At 39.9% G+C, this 21,631-nt stretch overlaps 1 protein-coding gene across 1 annotated transcript in view; it reads left to right on the top strand.

Annotated features, from left to right (window-relative positions):
- LOC129243565 (uncharacterized) overlaps nucleotides 1-21,631 on the top strand; it is a 262,008-nt gene that overhangs the window by 118,082 nt on the left and 122,295 nt on the right. Inside the window, exon 3 of the mRNA XM_054880668.1 lies at nucleotides 2,935-3,109. Coding sequence (XP_054736643.1) covers nucleotides 2,935-3,109 — 175 coding nt within the window. The remainder of the gene's footprint in view (nucleotides 1-2,934; nucleotides 3,110-21,631) is intronic.

The following is a 21,631-nucleotide window of genomic DNA, read 5'->3' as shown; positions in this document are numbered from 1 at the left end:
TCAATTGAAGGAGAGGGATATCGAGAGACGTTTGGTGGCGTGTGAGATGCTTCTTGAACGGCACAAAAGAAAAGGTTTTCTGCATCGCATCGTCACTGGCGATGAAAAATGGGTCTATTATGAAAACTCTAAGCGTCGAGAATTTTGGAGCCTGCTGGTGAACCAGGTCCTTCGACAATGACAAAAATGTTCATGCTTCAAAGGTTATGGTGTGCATCTGATGGGATCAGAAGGCTGTCATCTATTATGAACTCATTAAACCATCTGAAACCATCACTGGCGATCGTTAGCGACTGCAGCTAATGCGTTTGAATCGAGCTCTCAAAGAAAAGTGGTCAGAATGGGACGATGGACATGACAAACTGATTTCGCTGCATGACAACTCCAGACCACACGTTGCTAATTCAGTCCAGAAATATTTAGATGGACTGAATTGGAAAATCTTGTCCCACCCGCCTTTCTATCCAGACATTGCACCTTCGGATTACCATCTGCTCGGATCAATGCGGTCAGCCTTTATTGGAGAGCGGTTCACTTCTTACGAGAGTTGCACTGGCTCAATGCCCATTAAACTCAATAGACTCGAATTTTTCATCAGAGGAATCCGTATGCTGCCTGAAAGATGGAGTAAAGTTGCAGCTTCCAATGGCACATATTATACTTCACCTTAATTGTTTAAATAATTCGTAACTTTGGCTAAGAAAGAACATAAACTTATTCCCATTTATGTAATAAAAGTTTCCCTCTAGAAGACTTCAACAAATTAAAGTCTGATGCATGCTTACTTTTTAAATTATATTAACAAACCCATAAATAAATCAAATGAATTGCAATGATTGCTGCCCCAATATCTGAAATTTCATTCAGTCTATGCATTTTTTTTTTCTAGCTGAACTCTTTTGGAGCTCAATGCTTAAGGGATTAGGGTTAAAAACAGAAAAAATTAAGAAAAATGGTGGTTTTCAGTAATTGTTTTTTGTAGTCAATTGCTTCATTTTACAAAAATAAAAAGGTAGCATTAATTCTTCATGCTTCGACTTGACTTAAGCAAAATTTAAAAAAAAAATTAATAATTGTAAAAGTTATAGCTGTTTGTGTGGCGCCCATATCTCCAGAAGTCCCTTGGAGATTCTTCTAAAATCAATCGAATAGGGGAAACTAGTTTTATTAATACATAATCTTGTGCCTTATCGATCCTTTTTTTTCAAAATTAACAATTTGGCGGCCTCAGGAAATATTTTTCAGATTTTTGAGAAACAAAATCGAAAATGAATTGTTAAAAAAAATCGAAATTTTTGACAAAAAAAACTGGTCGATCAGGCTCGAATGTATTTCAAAAGCAATATAAATTTTATTATTAATCTACCAAAAGGTTTTTAAGTTACAGTGATCACCAGTTCAAAAAACATAGTTTTAGAAAAATGCATTTAAAGTTTTGCTATTAGTGCCCGGAGCGCCCGAGCGAAAACTATTTGTCGGGATCATTTCAAATTTACACATAATGTTTCTAAGATATTATACTGTAAGAAAATATAAAAAACAAAATAGATTTTTTTAATTCTGACTACCCCTAACCCCTTAATAAACTACTGCATTTCATAGATTATAAAGGGTGGTTAAACTTTAAGGGCCGATGTTGAATGTAAACCGCACCTGAAAGCCAAGTTTTTTCTGCACTTCGTTTGACATTTTTCAATTTCAGACTAATTCAATTTGAATCATGGAAAGATACATAATCGAGCAACGCGTTAAAGTAATTCAGGCTTATTATGAAAACGGGCGTTCAAATCAAAATGCATATCGCGCACTTCGTAACCTCACATTTTCTCCTAAATGGATTCGTCAATAAGCAGAATTGCCGCATTTGGGTGAATGATAATCCAAGAGTGATTGCCGAGAAACCAATGCACCCACAAAGAGTGACTGTTTGGTGCGGTTCATGAGCCGGCGTCATCATCGGGCCGTATTTTTTTTTTCCAAAATGAGGCCGGTCAGGCAGTTACTGTGAATAGTGTTCGCTATCGTGAGATGATAACGAACTTTTTATGACCCAAATTGGAAGATATGGATGTGGACGATATGTGGTTCCAACAGGACGGTGCCACTTGTTACACAGCTAACGAAACAATGTCTCTTTTGCGCAAAAAATTTGATGACCGAATAATCTCACGTCGCGGCGTGTCAATTGGCCGCCAAGATCCTGTGATTTGACGCCATTGAACATCTTTCTTTGCGGTTATTTGAAAGAAAAGATGTACGCCGATAAGCCAGCAACAATTCAAGAGCTAAAGGATTAGATAATTCGGCACATTAACGGCATAGAACCTCAATTATGCCTCAGCGTCATCGAAAATTTGGACCATCGTATGGAGGTGTGCCGTCGAGGCCGCGGCGGCCATTTGACCGATATTTTGTTCTGTACGTAATTGAACCATACCAATATTATCATAATAAAGAGAAGTGACAATATTTTCCTAAAAAAATTGTATTTTATTCAAAATCAACACAGGTCCTTCAAACTTAACCACCCTTTATATAATAGGGGTGACTTTTTTACAAAAATATTTTGTACAAGTATGCGCACCTGGTGTGCGGGATGTATGCTTTTGGTATGTGGATGTAGTTTAAAATAAGGAGTAGTTAATTTTCTAAAAACAATTCTTAAAGTAATTAGATACTTCGGCATACATAATTTTATGGTCTTAAACATTTTGCTCATTATTTTTTAAACTATTACAGAACTTTATAGTTCCACAACATTATTGCAAGTCGTGACATATTGTAAATCCCCTAACTGCCACATAAATGTTGGTCGCCGCAAATGAATGCATACAAATGTGGGATGGCTAAAGTTTTATATGAATGCTTCCATTATTTACGTATGTACTAACTATTTGTTGTTGTTTTTTTTCTGTTTGTTTTTGTATTTTATAGCCTTCCATCTGTACTCTAACAAAACCGATGAGCGCATCGAATATGACACATTGGCTGTGAAGTATGAGGATGGGCGTTGGTCCAAGCCCTACTATGACTGCGGAGGCGGCAATATTTGGATGCTGACTTATACGGTGCCATTTTTCGGCTATGAAAATGGAACCTATCATTTCAAGTGAGTTGGAATTGGAAACTGATCATTTGCTTTTAGTAGTATGAAGTTTTTAAGTAAAAAGTAGTTTAAACATTAAACCAATTTATGATCAAATGAATGTATAACACATATGAGACCATGTACAAGGAGTTTCAAGACCGAGGTAATTTTTTAGCACTATTTAATACTTTTCTTGATATCTGCCCCCATTCCTTTCCTATGTACTTTTCACAAATGTTAAGTGGATAAACGTCTCTGTTCAATTTTTAGCTATTAGGTGCGAACTAAGTTCTCGCTGCTTTTTGCTGAAAATACAGCTTTATTCTGAAAAATTGGTTACAAGAGAATCATCAAATATTATCCATCGCTGGCTACTACTTTTCCCCATCTTTCTGATAGATCTCGTATACCGTCGCGGTAAAACTATTCATCTTTTGAGGCTATCCACGGATCCATTCTTTATATGAATGAAACTGCTGGTCAGCTAGACCATATGCCATCGATCGGAACAGGTGATAATCGGACGGCGCAATATTTGGAGAATATGGCGGGTAGGGTAGAATTTCCCATTTCAGTGTTTCCAGGTAGGTTTTAATGGCTTTGGCAACGTAAGGCCGAGCGTTGTCATGCTGTAGAATCACTTTTGCATGCCTCTCCGGGTATTGCAGCCGCTTCTCGCGCAGTGCGCGGTTCAATAGCATCAATTGAAGTCAATACCGATACCTAGTGATGTTTTCCCTTGGTTTTAACAGTTCATAATAAATAACACCAACTTGGTCCCACGAAATACATAGCATAACCTTCGCAGCGTGAATATTCGGCCGAGGGGACGACATAGAAGCAGGGCTGGGCAGGTCCCTTGTCTTCCTTTTCTTTGAATTGCTGTACTGAATCCCGTTTTCATAACCCGTTACGATGCGTTAAGAAAACTCTTCCTTTTTTGCCGCTGGAGCCGTTGTTCACACGACGTTCAACATCCCTTGGTTTTAACTCATAAGGAGCTCTGCATCATTCCCAAAGCATGCGATCCTCACTGAGCAATACCCCCAATTCAGCGTCTTCGAAGATTTTTGACCTTTCTTCATGCGGACGGTGGTCAACATTAAAGTCACTGTCTTTGAAGCGACGGAACCAATCTCGGCACGTTGTTTCACTTAAAGCAGCATCTCCACAAACCTTTTGTAAGTTTCGATGCGTTTCAGCCGCCTTTTTTTTCGAATGAAAGAGGAAAATCAACACTTCCCGCAAATGACGATTATTCGGCACAAAATCAGACATTTTCAAAAAACCAAAAGCTTATGACACCAAAACAAAATCACTAATGTGTCGAAGCAGTTTGTTTACCATATGTCTAAGCTTGGTTTATGACGTTTAGGTTATGTTAGAATCCACTAGCACACACTGCTGCCGGCATCTATTGACAAACAGCGGGAACTTAGTTATTTTCAAAAAATAGTCGTTTAAGCTAATTAGGTATAATATGTATTTTTGAATATAAAAGGTCTTTCAAAAGACGCGCTTAGATTTTGTTTTAAAATAAAATATGCAAAAATGTTGCTGTTTGCAGGTTTCACTATTTTTATTAAAAATATAATTTTTATTATATGTGAAGCACTCACTGCCCACGATGAGCGTATTTACAGGGAAAATTTGCCAAACAGTCGACCCATGAATGCCTAATAGTTGAGAACGTCAAAATATCGATGCTGAAGGTTGTTAAGCAACAATTTGCGCTTTAGCAACAATATTTTGAATAGAACGCATAGTCTTTGGTCTGCTAATCCTTTTTCTCTTCTCAACAGAATCAGTTTCTTGAAATTGTCTCAACAACTTTTAAATGGTCGACCCATTCGTACGATTATTTTCAGCAAAACAGTCAAAAATTTTGCGATAGGTTGTCCTTAAAGGGCATTTTCAAAATAAGTTTCAAACATTTTAAAACGTGGTTCTATCGTATAGAACTTCACATCCGTTTACTTGGAAAATATCAAAGATGACATAAAAACAGGTGCCGTCTGCAAATTATTCACTACTGATATTTAGACATCAATTTTGCAATACCCTTTGTATGTACTTGTTTATACAATAACAATATAAAAAAAAATATACTGCTTAAAATGAAACATTGTTTACACTATTAGAGTGTCCATTGATCATAGATGGTTTGTGCACAACACAAATTTTAGATAACATCTATTTAATGGGTTGGAGAGTAAATTTTGATATTTTATTTTATTTTATTTTACAACGATTTGTTTGCTGTTTGGCAAAGAGTAAGTATTCATTCGATAGAACCCTATCTGCTTTACAAAACTATGTTATTTGTATTTTTTGAGTTATTTTATTTTTTATTAGTCTTGAACCTTAGAAAATACCAAGGAGACCCAAATCAACATTTTCGATACCTGCTCTTCTTTGCTTTTCTCGAGGTGAAAAAGCTGCCGAAGCAGATATTTACGACGTGTATGGAGAAGGTGCCATAGAGCGTCTACAACACGGAAATGGTTTTAAAAGTTCAGAAATGGCGACTTGGACGTCGATGGCACGTCTCAAATCACTTTTGAAGGAGAACAGTCGCCAAACGAATCGTGAATTGGCGTAAGATACTGAACTGCGATCAAAAAACGTTTCTCAGTCACCTTCAGTCAATGGGATTTACCGAATTATTGATAGCCTGGGTGTCTCACGAACTCAACGTAGAAACAAAGAAAGTCGCCTTCAAATCGCTTATCAGCATCTCGACCGCCATCGTGCAAGACGTGGCCATAAACAACGCGTTTTGTACCGAATTGTCCCAGGAGATTAGAAATGGTGCCTATACATCAAAATGAAGCAAAGAAAGGAGTGCGTGGCTCCAGTATATACGCCAAAGCCAGGATATCAGCCAAAGAAGATCATGATATGTGTTTGGTGGGACTGGAGTGCATAGTGCACTGAGAAATGCTCGAAAAGAATGCTACGGTCAATAAAGGGCTCTACATTACCCGATACATCAAAAAATAGAAAAAAACGCTTCCCTAGTCCAATCGACGAGGCTTGTCTGCAGGCGACAGTATTTGTGTCAATTAAATCTTATACGCCAATAACTGCAAATCAATGCGGATAATTCGTTGTAAAGTGGTCCGAGCAATACCCAACTGCTGAGAACGGCGATTTTTTGATGTCCTCGGCGACGTCTCAACACTGGCGCGTGTAAGAGCAATATTCTCATCCGATCGCCTTGGTCGCATCACCAGTCGAAAACCTTTCGTACAAACGTTTAAAGGTGTTCTTAGAAGGCGCACTTTTCACATTATTTAATTTTTTATACGCACGTTGAGTTTTCGCAATTGACTTCTTTTGTTGAATGTAAATGTCAACAATTTTGGAGCGCTCGCGTGGCGTGTACTGTTCCATGGTAAACATCTGCTAAGACTGACGCTTCGAACGCGGTATGTCATTAAGCGATTTAACGTCTCTGTCAAAAGATACAGGGTTGCCAGATGAGTCCTGTAGTCTGATGAATGGAGCTCCGAAAAAAGCTTAGTTTACATAATTTTAAGCTATCAACAAGCAATCCAACTTCGAGGAAATAACACAAATCTTATGAAACGGTTTTGTTTCCTTTCTTGCAAGTATTTGGAACACCTGGTGTGATATTCGTAAGGCGTCGAGTGGGACAATAATACTATACAAATTACGTGGTACCCACTTTTAAGCATGACGGAGCCAGCATTTTAATTTGGACTGTATAGCTGCTGATGGTGTCGGGAAAATGTTCATTTGTATTATAAGTTTATATATATAATAAAGGGCGGTTAAATTTCAAGGACCGATGTTGAATGTGAACCACACCTAAACGTCAACGACACCAATATTATCATAATAAAGAGAAATGACAATAAGTTAAAAAAAAATTGTAATTTATTTAAAATCAACACCGGCCCTTAAAACTTAACCACCCTTTATAATGGGCCCTTACACCTTTTATTGTGTGTTTGGCTGAGCTCCTTCTCCTACTTGTAGTGTACGTCTTGATAATTTTCCATAAATCGAAGGATCTCAAGCCTACTCCGAATGGCAAATGGTTTCGAGTGAGAAGCTCTTTCATGGCAAAATATACTCGTAGGCTTGACAATACGTGCCGAAGGGCGACCGCTACAGCGGCCTCCGCTAAATATAAACAACCCAATAATAAATTAAATGATAAGAAATTTACATCCCTCGTAACAAATTTTTATCCCCACGCATTTGTCTTTTTCTAAGCCAAATTTGACCTGTGCAAAGCTGCTTTCATGCAGTTCCCTAGGGATAATAAGGCTTTAATTTTTAATACTTCTTGCAATTCACCGAACTGGCCAACATGAAATAAGTTTTCTGGAATTTCATTTCTATTCTCAACTATTCAAAACTGTCTTAATTAATCCAACTTTTTTGTTGTCATGATGATTTCCGTGCAATGCGGTTAATTGGGAATAATTTTTATTAAATTTCAAGCACAACACTTCGTTGCAATCTCCCTCTTTGATCCAACAAACTTCTCTAACTAGTTTGTTGTTGTTATTGTTGTGTTGCGAAACAAAATTTATTAGCGCAAAGGATGAAAGCTACTAGCGCGCAAGTTTGATTTCGGTTGTAGCAGCCGACACACAATGCTAAAGGGTTCTGTAATAGGGGCATAGAAATTTTGCATTAATTAGGTTGGGGAATAGGAATTTCGCCTGGTGTAGTTCCATAGTTTGGTGCTAGTAAATTTCTCTTAGCCCCAGCTTTTCACTCATAAGCTGCTCCTTGATGGTGTGTTGTCCCATAGCAAGGAAGAGCTTGCGTGCTATTAAAGGCGAGACCGCAGCTTCGCTCACCAATGCATTTGCTATTTAGTTCCCAGTTATACCCCTGTGTTCTGAGACCCAAATGGTTCTGTGGCCATATACTCCAGCGCTTATGCCTTCTTCAAGTCATCTGTTCGCCTGTGCAGGTTACACTCCGAGATTTTCCTTTCAAATGCAGTTCTACTTCAGCTTACTTTGTCGCCCAATGTTGAACTTTTTTTCGAGTTTGATGACTTTAGTGATACCATCTTTGGGTAGCTGGGTAAGTGAGAGTTGCAGCCTCAGCAATTTCATGTTTTTAGACGACATCACTTTTCCTCTCCCGAAGTCGTGCCTGGTAATATTCAGCAGGGAATTTACTCCCATCGACACTCGCACGAACATCTTCATCGATAGTCGAGCTGCTATTAAAGCAATAATGGTTCTAACTACTTGCTCTTAAAGTCTGCAAAGCTGTACATCCAAAATGGACGAGCTCTGCGAGAGTAGACAGTTCATAATGTACTGGGTACCAGAAAATAAAGAGAAATGAGAGAATTCACGAGCTTGCTAAGGTGGGCACCTGCTTGAGAAGGCTGAGTACGTGCCTCATATATCCCTCACTCTCAGTTTTAAAAACGGAACTAGACGAGGAACCAACTCTGCAAGCACAATCTATATGGGAAGCCTCTTCCTCCCACACGATTGCCAAAATAATGGTACGAACTTGCAACACGGAAACAACCAACTTTATTCTATCACTTCCAAGGAAGGAATGTTAAATATTGAGTGGAGTACTGACGGGACATTGTCTCACTCCATATCACGCAACTAAAGTGGGATTGATACAGAACGAAGCGACATAACTTATGCGAAGAAGAAAGGGTTACGTTAGAAAGCCTCCTTAGCCACTGTCCAGCTCTAAGCAGAACTCATTACAACTGCCTGCGATCGGTACGAGGGGTGCCTTTTATATGTCGGGATTAGAGAACAAAAACAAATTTTAATCATCGAAAATCACTTTATTGTTTTTCAAAATATTCTCCATGAAGATCTATACACTTTTGCATGCGTTTGAACCAATTGTCGAAGCACTTTTGCCACTCTGAATGAGGTACCTCCAAAACATGCATTCTGAATGCCGCAACCGCTTCTTCAGGTGTCGAAAAACGTTGACCTCTCAGTTTGTTTTTTTACGTACGGGAATAAAAAGAAGTCATTCGGTGTCAAGTCAGGACTATACGGCGGATGACCCATTAATTCGATGTTTTGGGTGCTCAAAAATGCAGTTGTTTGAGCCGATGTGTGCGAGCTCGCATTGTCCTGGTGAAGAGTGATCCGTCTTTGGCGATTGGTTTTCCTAATTTCTTGGAAGACAACTGGCAAACAAATGGTTGTGTACCACTCAGAATTTGCTGTTCTGCGTTGTTCTAGTGGTACGGTTGCGACATGTCCAGTTTTTCCGAAAAAACATTCGACCATATGCTTGGAAGTGCTTCGTGCGCGAGCAACTTTTGTTGGATTTGGCTCATCTTGAAACACCCATACAGTCGACTGCTGTTTACTTTCGGGCTCATACGCGTAAATCCATGATTCATCACCTGTCACGATGTCATAGACGGGTTTCGAAGCCCCGCGATCGTATTTTTTGAGCATTTTCTTCGACCAATCGATACGAGCCCATTTTTGAGCGATTGACAAATTGTGTGGGATCCAACGCGAACAAATTTTTTTGACAGTCAAATGTTTATGCAATATTGAATGTATGCTGGTCCCACTAATGCCTAAGATTGTCTCAATCTCACGATAGGTCACATGATGATCTTGCAATATCAGTTCGCGCACAGCATCAATGGTTTTCGGAACAACAACTGATTTTGGACGATCTTCACGAAATTCGTCTTGAAGTGAACTACGACCACGATTGAATTCACCATATAATCGATAAACACTGGTCCTTGATGGAGCTTCATTGCCAAAAAATGAATTAAGTTCATCCATGCAATGTTGCTGAGTTAATCCTTGTCGAAAGTTGTAAAAAATAATCGCACGAAAATGTTCACGATTTAATTCCATTTTTGGACCGAGATGAATCTTTTAAGTTACTGTAAACAACACAAATAGCGTTGGTATTTCAAAACTTTCTGAGTACGTAAAAGTCAAAAAATGTCAAACTTTGCGATACAGCCGTCAGTTGCCAGATTGCAACACCAGGGTTGCCAAATCCCGACATATACAAGACACCCCTCGTATACTGACAAAAATTTAAACTTTTTATTAGAACTCGCCACGTATCACGAACTATGTTTAGCATAACTCTAACGGACTATTGTGATCTTTGTGAGATCTATTTAGATCGGGTGGGTATACCTAACCTTATCTAGCCTAAGTGCTTCTGATCAAAGTAAGCATAAACTGAGTATTGGGAGCCTCCTAGAAGACACCATGACATGTCTTGGATAATAGAGGCCGCTGTAGCCGAATGGGTTGGTGCGTGAATACTATTCGGAAGACTTTGGTTCGAAACTCCTTGAAACACCAAATGAAGAAAAAGTTTTTTCTAATAGTAGTCGCCCCTCGGCAGGCAATGGAAAGCCTCCGAGTGCATTTCGGCCATGAAAAAGCTCCTCATAAAAAATATCTGCCATTCGGAATCGGTGGGAGACTGTAGGTCCCTCCATTTGTGGAACAACATCAAGACGCACGCCACAAACAGGCGGAGGAGCTCGGCCATACACCCAACAGTATATAAAAGTATATAAATATTGCATAAAGATTCAACCCAGATCTCAAGCCCTCATGAGATTAAATTGGCTAAAGAAGTTTCTGCATCATTTTGAAATCTCCCCAATTGTGCGCTGTAAATCTAACGTCAAAGCCCTATTGAAAAATTCGCTGCAAGCCACTTATCATTCACTATTTAGAAATTCACATCCGCATATGAAAAAAATGGGGGAAAAATAGATTTCACTTCGTATTTTCAGTTGATTTATGGATGCCGCACGTACGCGTGTGTGTGTGCGTAAACGCTGCATGGGCGAAGTTTACGCTGGCAATGGAGGACACGTTTATCGTTGCGGCCCACCGATTACTGTGCATACCAAATACATCATCATCAGTGAAGAAGCGCGTCCGCAACAAACCAGCAGGGAAACTAACACAGGAAATATAGCAAAACAAACAAATAAAAATAAATAAATAAGTAAATAAAAGCTCGAAACACTAACAACAGCTACGAGTACCAATCAAATAGTAAAAGTTAACAAACAAAAACAAGCAACAAAAAAGGAAACTGGAAACAGAAAACTTTTTCTGAATAGTAATCTGGCCCCCACACCCTCGCTTCGCACAAGGCGACAAGCTCTAAGCTGACAGACAAGACCGGAGTCCAATTTTCACAACTGTCAGCAACAGTACCGTTTTAAATGCCATTGCCAGTCGGCACCATTTCATCTCTATCACCAGCGTTCGTCCAGCGCCAAAGGTTTCAAGCAAAAGTGTTTCGAGTGGGTAGTGATACTGTATCCCCCCCCCCTCCCCCCCTTTCCCACTTCTCACAATCTCCCAACCGCAACGAAATCGAGACAAAACGGCGCGTTTCGCTAACATCTTCCGCCGTGTTGACCTCGCCTCCGTTTCCATTTTGCCTTTCATGTTGTCATTCGATTAAACGCAGCCTCTCACCACTGCTACTCTGCGCTTGCCTTGTAAGCGCTGGATACATTTATGGTACCATGTTGTTATCTTCATTGTTGTTGTTACAACTAACCGTGGCACTTGATGTCGCCCAATTCCCTTGTTCCCTTAATGATTATTGTCATTCCTTTCCCAAGCTATTTATTGTTTGTTGTTTGGCTCGTTCTGTTGCATTGTGTACGCGCCTGCCATTGCCAGCTTGCAACTGTTGCGGTTGCTGCAGCTGAATTTGCTGTGAATTGCTATGTTGCAGGCAGCGTTGTGTGTCCCTGCCTCCTTTGCACACTTGCCGATAATGTCGCTCGCCGCGATGCTCTATGCTCTTCGGTTGCCTTACTTATTTAGACCTTAGGGCCCTGCGGCCAACAGGAACTGCCTGCTGTTAGCTTCGCTGGTTTTCAATTCTAACAGCAAATAGTTGTTGCAACCAAACGGCTGTCGCAATGCATTTACAGCAATAGAAATTCTCTACTCATTGAGTGTCATTGTTTATGCAACATGATTGTGTGTATGTATGGAGCTGTGGAATGTGGTACGTGTGAACAGGGTGATCTAGCCGGTAGCCGCGAGGGTGCAACTCAATCCAGAAATACCCTTTTGTCATTGTTGAGTGTAACTGCGTAGTTCACACAGCAGCTTGATGAGAACTTTGCAAACAGAAATGGAGTTAATTACTTAAAAGCCTCAGTTGGCTATTAGTCATTAAATTTCACTGAAAAATAATACGACCTTCTCGGAACAGTCGCTCTAAATCCGCTGATTTGAGCTTTGTGCATTTTTTGTTAGGTTGCCACATCTGTGAATTAAATTCTTACCAAAATTTAAGGTGCCAAAAACTGACATATGCTGGAAAACTGTTTCGGTAAGAAAAAAACAGACATGTGCGAGTGACATGAATGCAGGGGAACCCGTGAGTTCATAGAGCATGACGAACGCAGCGGCAGACCATCGACAGCGAAAACTGATTAATACTTCAATAAAATGAACGAAAAGTTGATCAGTAACCGAAAATTAGTCACCAGATCTGGCATAGGACTTGAACATTGCTTACGGAACCGTTCTGCGCATTTTAGATAGTCATTTGGGTTTGCGTCGTCCAAAAGGACTGAATTTCATCCAAAAAAGGAATCGCGCTGATATCGCCAAAGACATGATTTCCAAAGCTAAATCCGACCCAACCCGACCCTACATATCCGTATCGTCTGTAAACGTGGCTGTGGTGCATTTCTCATGGATGGGGAAGTCGCAAGTACAAAGTATGTAAAAGAAAAAAGAGGCAAACATTCCTCTAATTCGTGCTGACCCTTCCTGTTGACTTACAAAGGGCCACATCAACGAAATACTCAGGAGGTGGGAAATGAAGAAGTTCGTTTAACACTGGCGAATATCTCTCGGTCAGCGACAAGCGAAACAATTCCTAACGCCGGACAGAGGAATTTCTGATAAGCTACCTTCACCTGGCAGAGTGGACTTAAAACTTTGAACTGGCTACCTCACAGGCCACGGAAGCCTGAGATTTCACTTAAACAAAATTGGCCTCTCCGAGGAGATCATCTGCCGATTCAGTGAAATGGACATTGAAAATTCAGAACACATTCTTTGTAAATGTCCTGCACTAGGCAGAAAACGGCTACAGCACCTTGGTGGTATTGCCGCACCTCCATATAAATTATTGAGCAATAAACCCCAAAATGTGCTAAAATTTTTAAAAAGCCTCAAAACACTAGGTAACTCAGCAGGCTTTGCATAATAGATCTACTCTTTTTTTTGTTTTTGTTGGAGCTGACTAGCAAGTACTGGGTTGCCCATATTCGACGGACCCATGTGTTTTTTTTAATCTTTGGGCACATTCCAATCGACGAGGCTTGTCCGCAGGGAACAATCTTTGCGTCAATTGAATCTTATACGGGAATAAACGCAAATCAATGCGGATAATTCGTTGTAAAGTGGTCCGAGCAATGCCCAACTGCTGAGAACAGCAATTTTGGGATGACCTTGGCGACGTCTCAACACTGGCCGTACAAGAGCAATATTCTCATCCGATCGCCTTGGTCGGTTTTGATTTGGCCTCTTTGGATTAGAAAGAGCATCACCAGTCGAAAACCTTTCGTACAAACGTTTAATGGTGTTCTTAGTAGGCGCACTTTTCACATTATTTAATTTTTTATACGCACGTTGAGTTTTCACAATTGACTTCTTTCGTTGAATGTAAATTTCAATAATTTGGGAGCACTCGCGTGGCATGTACTGTTCCATGGTTAAAATCTGCTTGGACTGGTGCTTCCAACGCGGTGCGTCATTAAGCAATCTGACGTCTTTGTCAAAAGATACAGGGTTGCCAGATGAGTCCGTCGAATAAGGGCAGTCCTGTACAGCACTCAGGCACAATTAAGTCCATTGTACTGCACTCGGGTTCAATCTATAATTTTCTTTAAATCTACCCGACTTCCGAAGAAATCTGAGTAGAACTTGTGGTGCCAAGGAACCAAGGTCGTCGCTTCTTAACACATCAGTCTCAAAGACCTCAAGCCTGATTAGAGCGAAGGTTGGGCAGACGCACAGAAAGTGGTCCGCCGTATCATCAACCTCTGCATATGCTGAGCAAAGTGCACTGTCTGAGATGCCCACCATAGAAAACATGTGCTTTGCCCATAGAAGTGGCCCATCATCAGTCCAACCAACCTCTTGCAGTCCCCTCTGCTTAGTGACAGGAGGAACTGTGACAGTCGGTCGGACATGACAGATAACATCAGTGTTGTCCATCTGCAGCCGCCCCAATTCCCATTGTGTTTCAACCTGCAGAAAAAGAGTCTACTCATCCAGACCACTGATGCATAGGTGAAAAAAGGTCTTATCAAAGCCGTGTAGATCTATAGGATCTTGCTGATGGAAAGACCCCACGTTTTTTCCAAAAACCCCCTTGCACTGCGAGAAGCCTGTCAGTGCTTTGGATGTCTTTGTTTTAACGTGTGACTTCCAAAGTTGTTTACTATCGAGGATAACTCCAAGATATTTAATTTCTTTGGATAGCTGGATTCTGACTCCTTTTAAGTTAAGCAGAACGGGTCCATCAAGCTTCCTCCTTCTGGTAAAGAGGTCAATACCAGTCTTGGTGGGGTTTGCCGATAGCCCATTCGCACAGCACCAAGTGTCAATCAGATCCAGGGTTTTCTCCACTTTCCAACAGATGTTCATAAGCGAAGGGCCTGTTACCAAACATGCTACGTGGTCCGCAATTGCTTGTGCGTAGACTTCCGAATCGTTTAAGGTGGTGAGCAGAGGATCGATCACCATGCGCCAGAGCAATGGAGACAGCACACCGCCTTGGGGGTAACCTCAGATGACACCAGCAGATCTTCCTCTGCTCGAACCGACACGATTCTTGGTCCAGCATCGAACCCAAATCACTATGCCGGGTGCAGTAGACCTAATAGTAAAAATAACGTAAATGATGGTCCCCAATACAATACGCTGTGGAATTGAAGCTGCCTATAAGTAAAGGGTGCTTAAATTTCAAGGGCCGGTATTGATTTTAAATAAAATACAAGTTTTTTAAGAAATTCTTATCATTTCTCTTTATTATGATAATATTGGTATGGCTCAATTACGTATGAAACAAAATATTGGCTAAATGACCGCCACGACCTCAGCGGCACACCTCCATCCGATGGTCCAAATTTTCGATGACGCTGAGGCATAATTGAGGTTCTATGTCGTTAATATGCCGAATTATCTCACCCTTTAGCTCTTGAATTGTTGCTGGCTTATCGACGTACACCTTTTCTTTCAAATAACCCCAAAGAAAGAAGTCCAACGGTGTCAAATCACATGATCTTGGCGACGTGAGATTATTCGGTCATCAAATTTTTCGCGCAAAAGAGCCATTGTTTCGTTAGCAGTGTGAAAAGTGACACCGTCCTGTTGAAACCACATATCATCCACGTCCATATCTTCTTATTCGATCCATAAAAAGTTATGATAACGAACGAATCACGATAGCGAACACTATTCACAGTAACTGCCTGGCCAGCCTCTTTTTGGAAAAAATACGTCTGTTTTGTTCAATTTAGTTTTTTTTTATGGTTTTCATTTTTCTGATAATTTGGTTTTTATAATTTTACTTGTTTTAAGAAACAATTTAATCGCTTCTCTATAAGGTCTGCTATTATTGCATGTTTTAAGTTGAGGTATTTTTTCGATCGCTGTTTGTGAGCCATGCCAAATTGCTTCGTTATTTCAGTCCCAGTCGGTATGCCAAGATCACGTTGTAGGCCGCTATTCCTTACAGAGTGTGGCGTGTTTACTATTCTAAGCAGCATTTTTTTTTCTAGACGTGGGATAAGGTGATGTACTTCTGGGCAGCATATCCTCTAGTTTTTTAACCGGTAAATACTTTGCGGTAAGAGTCTTTGTCAACATTTCGGTACTGTGTAATACTAGTTTCATCTTTACTCATTTTAAGCCATCTGCTGAGTTCCGCTTTTACTAATAGATGGAGAATCTGATCTCATCAACACGTTAAAGCTCCATTTCATCAGGAGTGATAAAGGATTTGTCTGGATTTCTAATTATTCTCAAATTCCTTACTTAAAACTACTTTCATTAACCGGAGTTTTTGAAATTCAATGCTACTATCTTTATTTAATTTCCGTAATTTTTTTCATTTAATTTCTATAACAGCAAACTAAAAATGTTTACCTGCAAGTGTTTCCTTTAAGCAACGGCAATAATAAAACTTTAGGCGGACTTTCTAGTCTGCCAACAAGTCAACACGCAACACTTTTATTGCCTCAAGGTTGCACTTGCATGATTTAGTATTGCATTAAACGCGCTATGCACACCAAGAGACACGTGACAACACACACGCACACATTTACCAACGAACAAAAGTGCAAGGCATACATTTTCAAATACACAAATAATTGCCGTAGATCTTTTGAGTTCATGCAGCGCGCATTTGTTTGTGTGCGGATATGCCTGTGCGCGCTCTTATTTGCCTTTCGCATTGGTTTCTATTACCGACGCTCTCTCCAGCCTACCTGCCTACGCTGTAAACTTTACTTTTACCAGCTGTGCGCAATTTCATTTCTCCCCTTGCGCTCACTGCTGCCCCACCTTACACACAAAACTTAATTTGAGCGCCGAAAGGGAGGCGTTTTAAAATGTTCCACATCTGCTGCTGCGTGTTATTGTTTCAGACTTAAGCGCATACGAAGCACTGGCAATGGTGCAGTTGCAAAAGGTATCCAGATAGAAAACAAGTAAACATTTATAAGCAGTTTCGTTTGCTAGCTCAGGATATGGCGGCAAGAATAATACGAGGGATAGTCTTTAATGAGTGGAAACGTCTGTGTGCCGTTGCTTTGCCTCCACTTTCGTTGCTTTACTGCCTACAATTTTAAATTTTAATTAAAGCACGTTATTAACTATAAAAACCTTTTTTAATTTAGTGAAAATATTTTGCCACGAAAAAAGAACTGTTTCTTTCATATACCCATGCCTCCATGTGAATTGTTGTGATAAATTCAATTACACAAGCAAAGGTTGTTTTTGCGTTGGTGTAGGAAGAATCGAAACTCCATTGCCCGAAGGGAAATCATGCACATACTTGTATAACAAAGGAAATTTAATTTAATTACTCTTGGTACAAGACACGGAGTTGTGTACGTGCGCACAGTTTCACACAAATCTTGCCGCACAAGTCGGCTGGACGAGCATTGCTCAGACAATGCACAGTGGGGTGCACTCACGCAATTATTCTGAGGAAAAATACTGTTGAACATATTTTTTGTGAGGAATGCCAGCATAAAAGGCAATGCGATAATTTTGGTTGTATTTTGTTTCCATATTTCGAATAGAACATAAAATAAAGTGAGGAAATTTTTGGAACAAAATATATTAAAATGCAATATTAAAAAAATGAACTACGCAAAAATTATAATAGATTGGTCGACAATTTATTATTTATTTATTCAGTTATGCGAACAAAATTCAGAACAAACAAAATGTGCAAAAAATTAGATTATCAACATAAGAAACCATTAAGTTGCTAAAAATATATACAAGTTACAATTGAATTTCAAGGAAATTAATATTTATAAAACTAAAATTACATATATGTACGAGGTAGTATTTTGATTTCGTACATAGAAAGTAATTTTTGAAGTGAAACTTCTTAGGCGTCGATGGTCGAGCGAGAATGGAGAGTAAAATTTCAAGGTCATGCAACATTTTGGGCATTTTCGTTCCGCGAGAGAGAAAAAAGATATAATGTAGAAGAAAATGAGAGAGAGAGAGCTTATATACATTTTAGGTACACTTAAAGGCTATTCACGTCTCCCTTTTGCGCGGGCCTTCGTCTTTTCTCCCACTCCTACTCTAAGGCTCTATCCTACATCGTCTACGACGTTACTCGTATTGTAGGAGCAAGAGAGAACCACGTATACATTATATACACGGCGTTAGAATATAAAAGAGAGAGAAAGAGAGTGACGAGTAAGCGTACATCACTAACGCTATATTATTATAGTAGAGCGAGAGAGAGAGAGAGAGCAACATATTGTTAGAATAGGATAGATAATATTGAGCATGCGCGTGCCTTATATATGCACGTTATAGTGTTAGACACTATATCTGCGCACGGCTCTAACGCCACGCTAAAGCGAGAGCGAGAGAGAGCAATGTATAGTTAGAATACGACAGATCGTATTGTGCGTGCTGTTGCATACGCGTTGGCGACAGACACTATATGTACGCAGTCCATATACCCCGTGTATTATTTTTACAAATTTTGTCTATTTGCATTCTCTGCAAATGTTGTGACTTTATGTAGATATATATTTTTTTCTTTCTCTCTCTCTCTCTCTCTCACTCTCTCTCCCTGTTTCTTTTTCTGCCTTGAAAGCTTATGTATACTACGCTACACACACTTTTTTTAATTGCATTTGAAATACTTTTTTCGCCCTAGAAAGGTCCAAATCCAAAAAGAATGAGAGATAGTTAAGGTCAGACAACGTTCTAACAAGAAGCGTATTGGAACTATATATAGTAATGTCCTACTAAAGCCAGCGCAAAAGTTTCTGCAAGGAACATTGAACTGTATTATTTCTAGAAGGAGCGAGCAGTCAATTTTGCCATTAATGAGCTGGAAGATAAATGGTACTGCCTGAAAAGTACCTCTGTCACTTAATGGAAAGAAACTAATCAAACTACAGCGGGATTGGTATGATGATTTCGGGTCTCAGAAATTGAGTGAATGTAGTACGAAAGCCCAACAATTTTTGAAACCCCCTCTACTCGATTTATATGGACCGCATGATAAGGTCTCCAAATAAAAGCAGCATAATCTAATTTGGACCGAACAAACATAGAGTATAATATCTTGAGAGTATATGGGTCAGTGAAGTGCGATGAGTGACGTCTAACAAAAGCGAGCATAGCAAGTGAATTTAAATGCGTGATAAAATAAAGTTTTTTTTCTATGTTGGTAGGACTGTAATACACACATCTGTCACTTTTTAGCGCCAGATGTGGATCATTAGTGTCTGCCTGGCCGGCCATAAATGTAGGCAAACTATTCTTGAATTTTGCATGATGATAACGCGCCATCGCACCGAGACCAAACATCAAGTAAATACCATCGTGCAAGCACCGTATTCACCTGATATGGACCCATGCGAATTTTTTTCGTTTCCCAAGTTGAAGTTACCACTTTGTGGAGAAGATTTCAGTCAATAGAGGAGATCAAAGAGAATGCGACAAAGGAGCTCAAGGAGGATTGGAGGACTGGGTTAAACGTTAGCTCTTGTGTGTTGCTTCAGACGGGTCATATTTTGAAGGAGACAAAATAAATTTTATGGAAATTTAACTCTGTTTTGTTTTATCTATTAGGAGGTTGAATTAGTTTTAAAGGTGACACACAGATGGCGCTATTTATCACTTTATCGCGTTGGCAATACTGAATATATATTCATGACAAAGCCTCATCCCTAGGCTTTGTTTATCAGTATCTGTCATTTCGCTGAAGTATAAACAACGCAGTGTTTTCGTGCTCCGAGTATGTCAACTTTCGTGCCGTCGAAACGCAATTTGCGGGAAGCTTTGCTTTTCTGCTTCAATTTGAAAAAAAATACAGCCCAAGCCCGTGAATTGTTGCAGGAGGCCTACCCAGACCATACTCCGTCGATTTCAACATGTGAGTACTGGTTTCGACGATTCAAAAGTGGTGATTTTCACACCGAAGACAAGGAGCGTCTTGGCCAGCCCAAAAAGTTCGAGGACGCGGAATTGGGGGAACTGGTAAACGAGGACTCGTGCCAAACCCAAGAAGAGCTTGCTGAATCATTGGGCGTTGATAAATCAACCGTTTGCAAGGGTCTAAAAGCGATGGGAATGATCCAAAAGCAAGGACATTGGGTCCCGTACGAGTTGAAGGTGCGCGACGTCGAACGGCGATTTTTTACGTGCGAATTGCTGATCGAGCGACAAAATCGGAAGGGTTTTTTGCATCGGGTGGTGACTGGCGACGAAAAATGGATCCACTACGATAACCCAAAACGCAAAAAATCATGGGGTTTGCCCGGCCACGCATCAACGCCGACGGCCAAGCAGAATATTCACGGCAAGAAAATCATGCTCTGCATTTGGTGGGATCAGGTCGGCGTCGTATATTTTGAGCTGCTCCAACCGGGCGAAACAATCACGGGGGATCGTTACCGACTGCAATTGATGCGTTTAAGCCGGGCATTGAAAGAAAAACGGGCGGAAACGGCAAAAAGGCACGACAAGGTTATTTTGCAACATGACAATGCTCGGCCGCATGTTGCTCAACCTGTCAAAAAATACCTTGGAACCCTTGGCTGGGAAGTGTTACCTCACCCGCCGTATAGTCCAGACATAGCTCCCTCCGATTATCATTTGTTCCGGCATATGAGTCTCGATTTGGCGGACCAGCGGTTCTCCCCGTACGAGGCTACCAAAATATGGGTTGAGTCATGGATAGCCAAGCAGCGGCCAGAATTTTGGAGACACGGCATCCGGAAATTGCCCGAAAGATGGGCGAAAGTTGTAGCTAGCGATGGCCAATACTTCGAATAAAATATTTTGTACCGTTTTTTCACAATAAAGCCCCAAATCTTCGAAAAAAACCTTTAAAACTAATTCAACCTCCATATAAACATTCCCGGTACTTTCAGATCATTGGGTATGTATAATTATATGTATGTAATGAGGTATAAAGGAGGTTTTGAAGCTTAGAAAATGTGGTTTTATGACATTTTTCATTATTAAGAAATATACTATTCATAAGGCACCAGGAAAATAAATGATTTAACTCGGACTGTAGGACGGCTGAATCACTAGAATTACTTATATCAGCATACACTTTGAGATCATCAGCATAGAGAAGAAAATTAGCAAAAACAAAAAAAAAACCCCAACAAATATTATTAATAAACAAAACAAATAACAAAGGTCTTAAAATACTACCCTGAGGTATACCTGAGGTGGCGATGAACTGTTTCGAAGAAACTCCATCGATAACTGCAGTACTACACCCCTTTATTAAATAGGATCGAATCCAATCAAGGAAAGTAGAATGAATCCCGAGGCAAGCCAATTTAGTTACTAAAATCGTATGGGAGATTTTATCAAAGGCTTTAGAAAAACCCATGCTTATCGCGTCAGTTTGAAAAATATTCTGCTTGTATGACAATCTTCAGAAAAAACGAATAAGTTAGGTAACGAACAACAAAATCATGCTGTCTAGAACTAATTAGATGTTTAACGTTAAAATATAGCTTCTCTTGCTTACAATTACATTTATTTATTTCAAAAAACACTAATGTTCTTACTGACTATTGCCTTAGTGCTAATATAAATACTTTATTAACAAAATAACAAATAAGACAATCAAAAACTAAAATAAACTTAATTAAAAAAAAACGATATATTAGTGAATTAAATAATGTAACAAAGAGCAACATAGTCAGCAGAAACTTTATCACTCAGCCGCAGTGGCGAATAAGAGAGAGTCGTCATCAGGTAATCGATGAGAGGC

This window comes from Anastrepha obliqua, chromosome 4, assembly GCF_027943255.1.
Source record: "Anastrepha obliqua isolate idAnaObli1 chromosome 4, idAnaObli1_1.0, whole genome shotgun sequence".
Classification (NCBI taxonomy): Eukaryota; Metazoa; Arthropoda; class Insecta; order Diptera; family Tephritidae; genus Anastrepha; species Anastrepha obliqua.
This window is presented reverse-complemented; position numbering and strand designations above follow the sequence as displayed.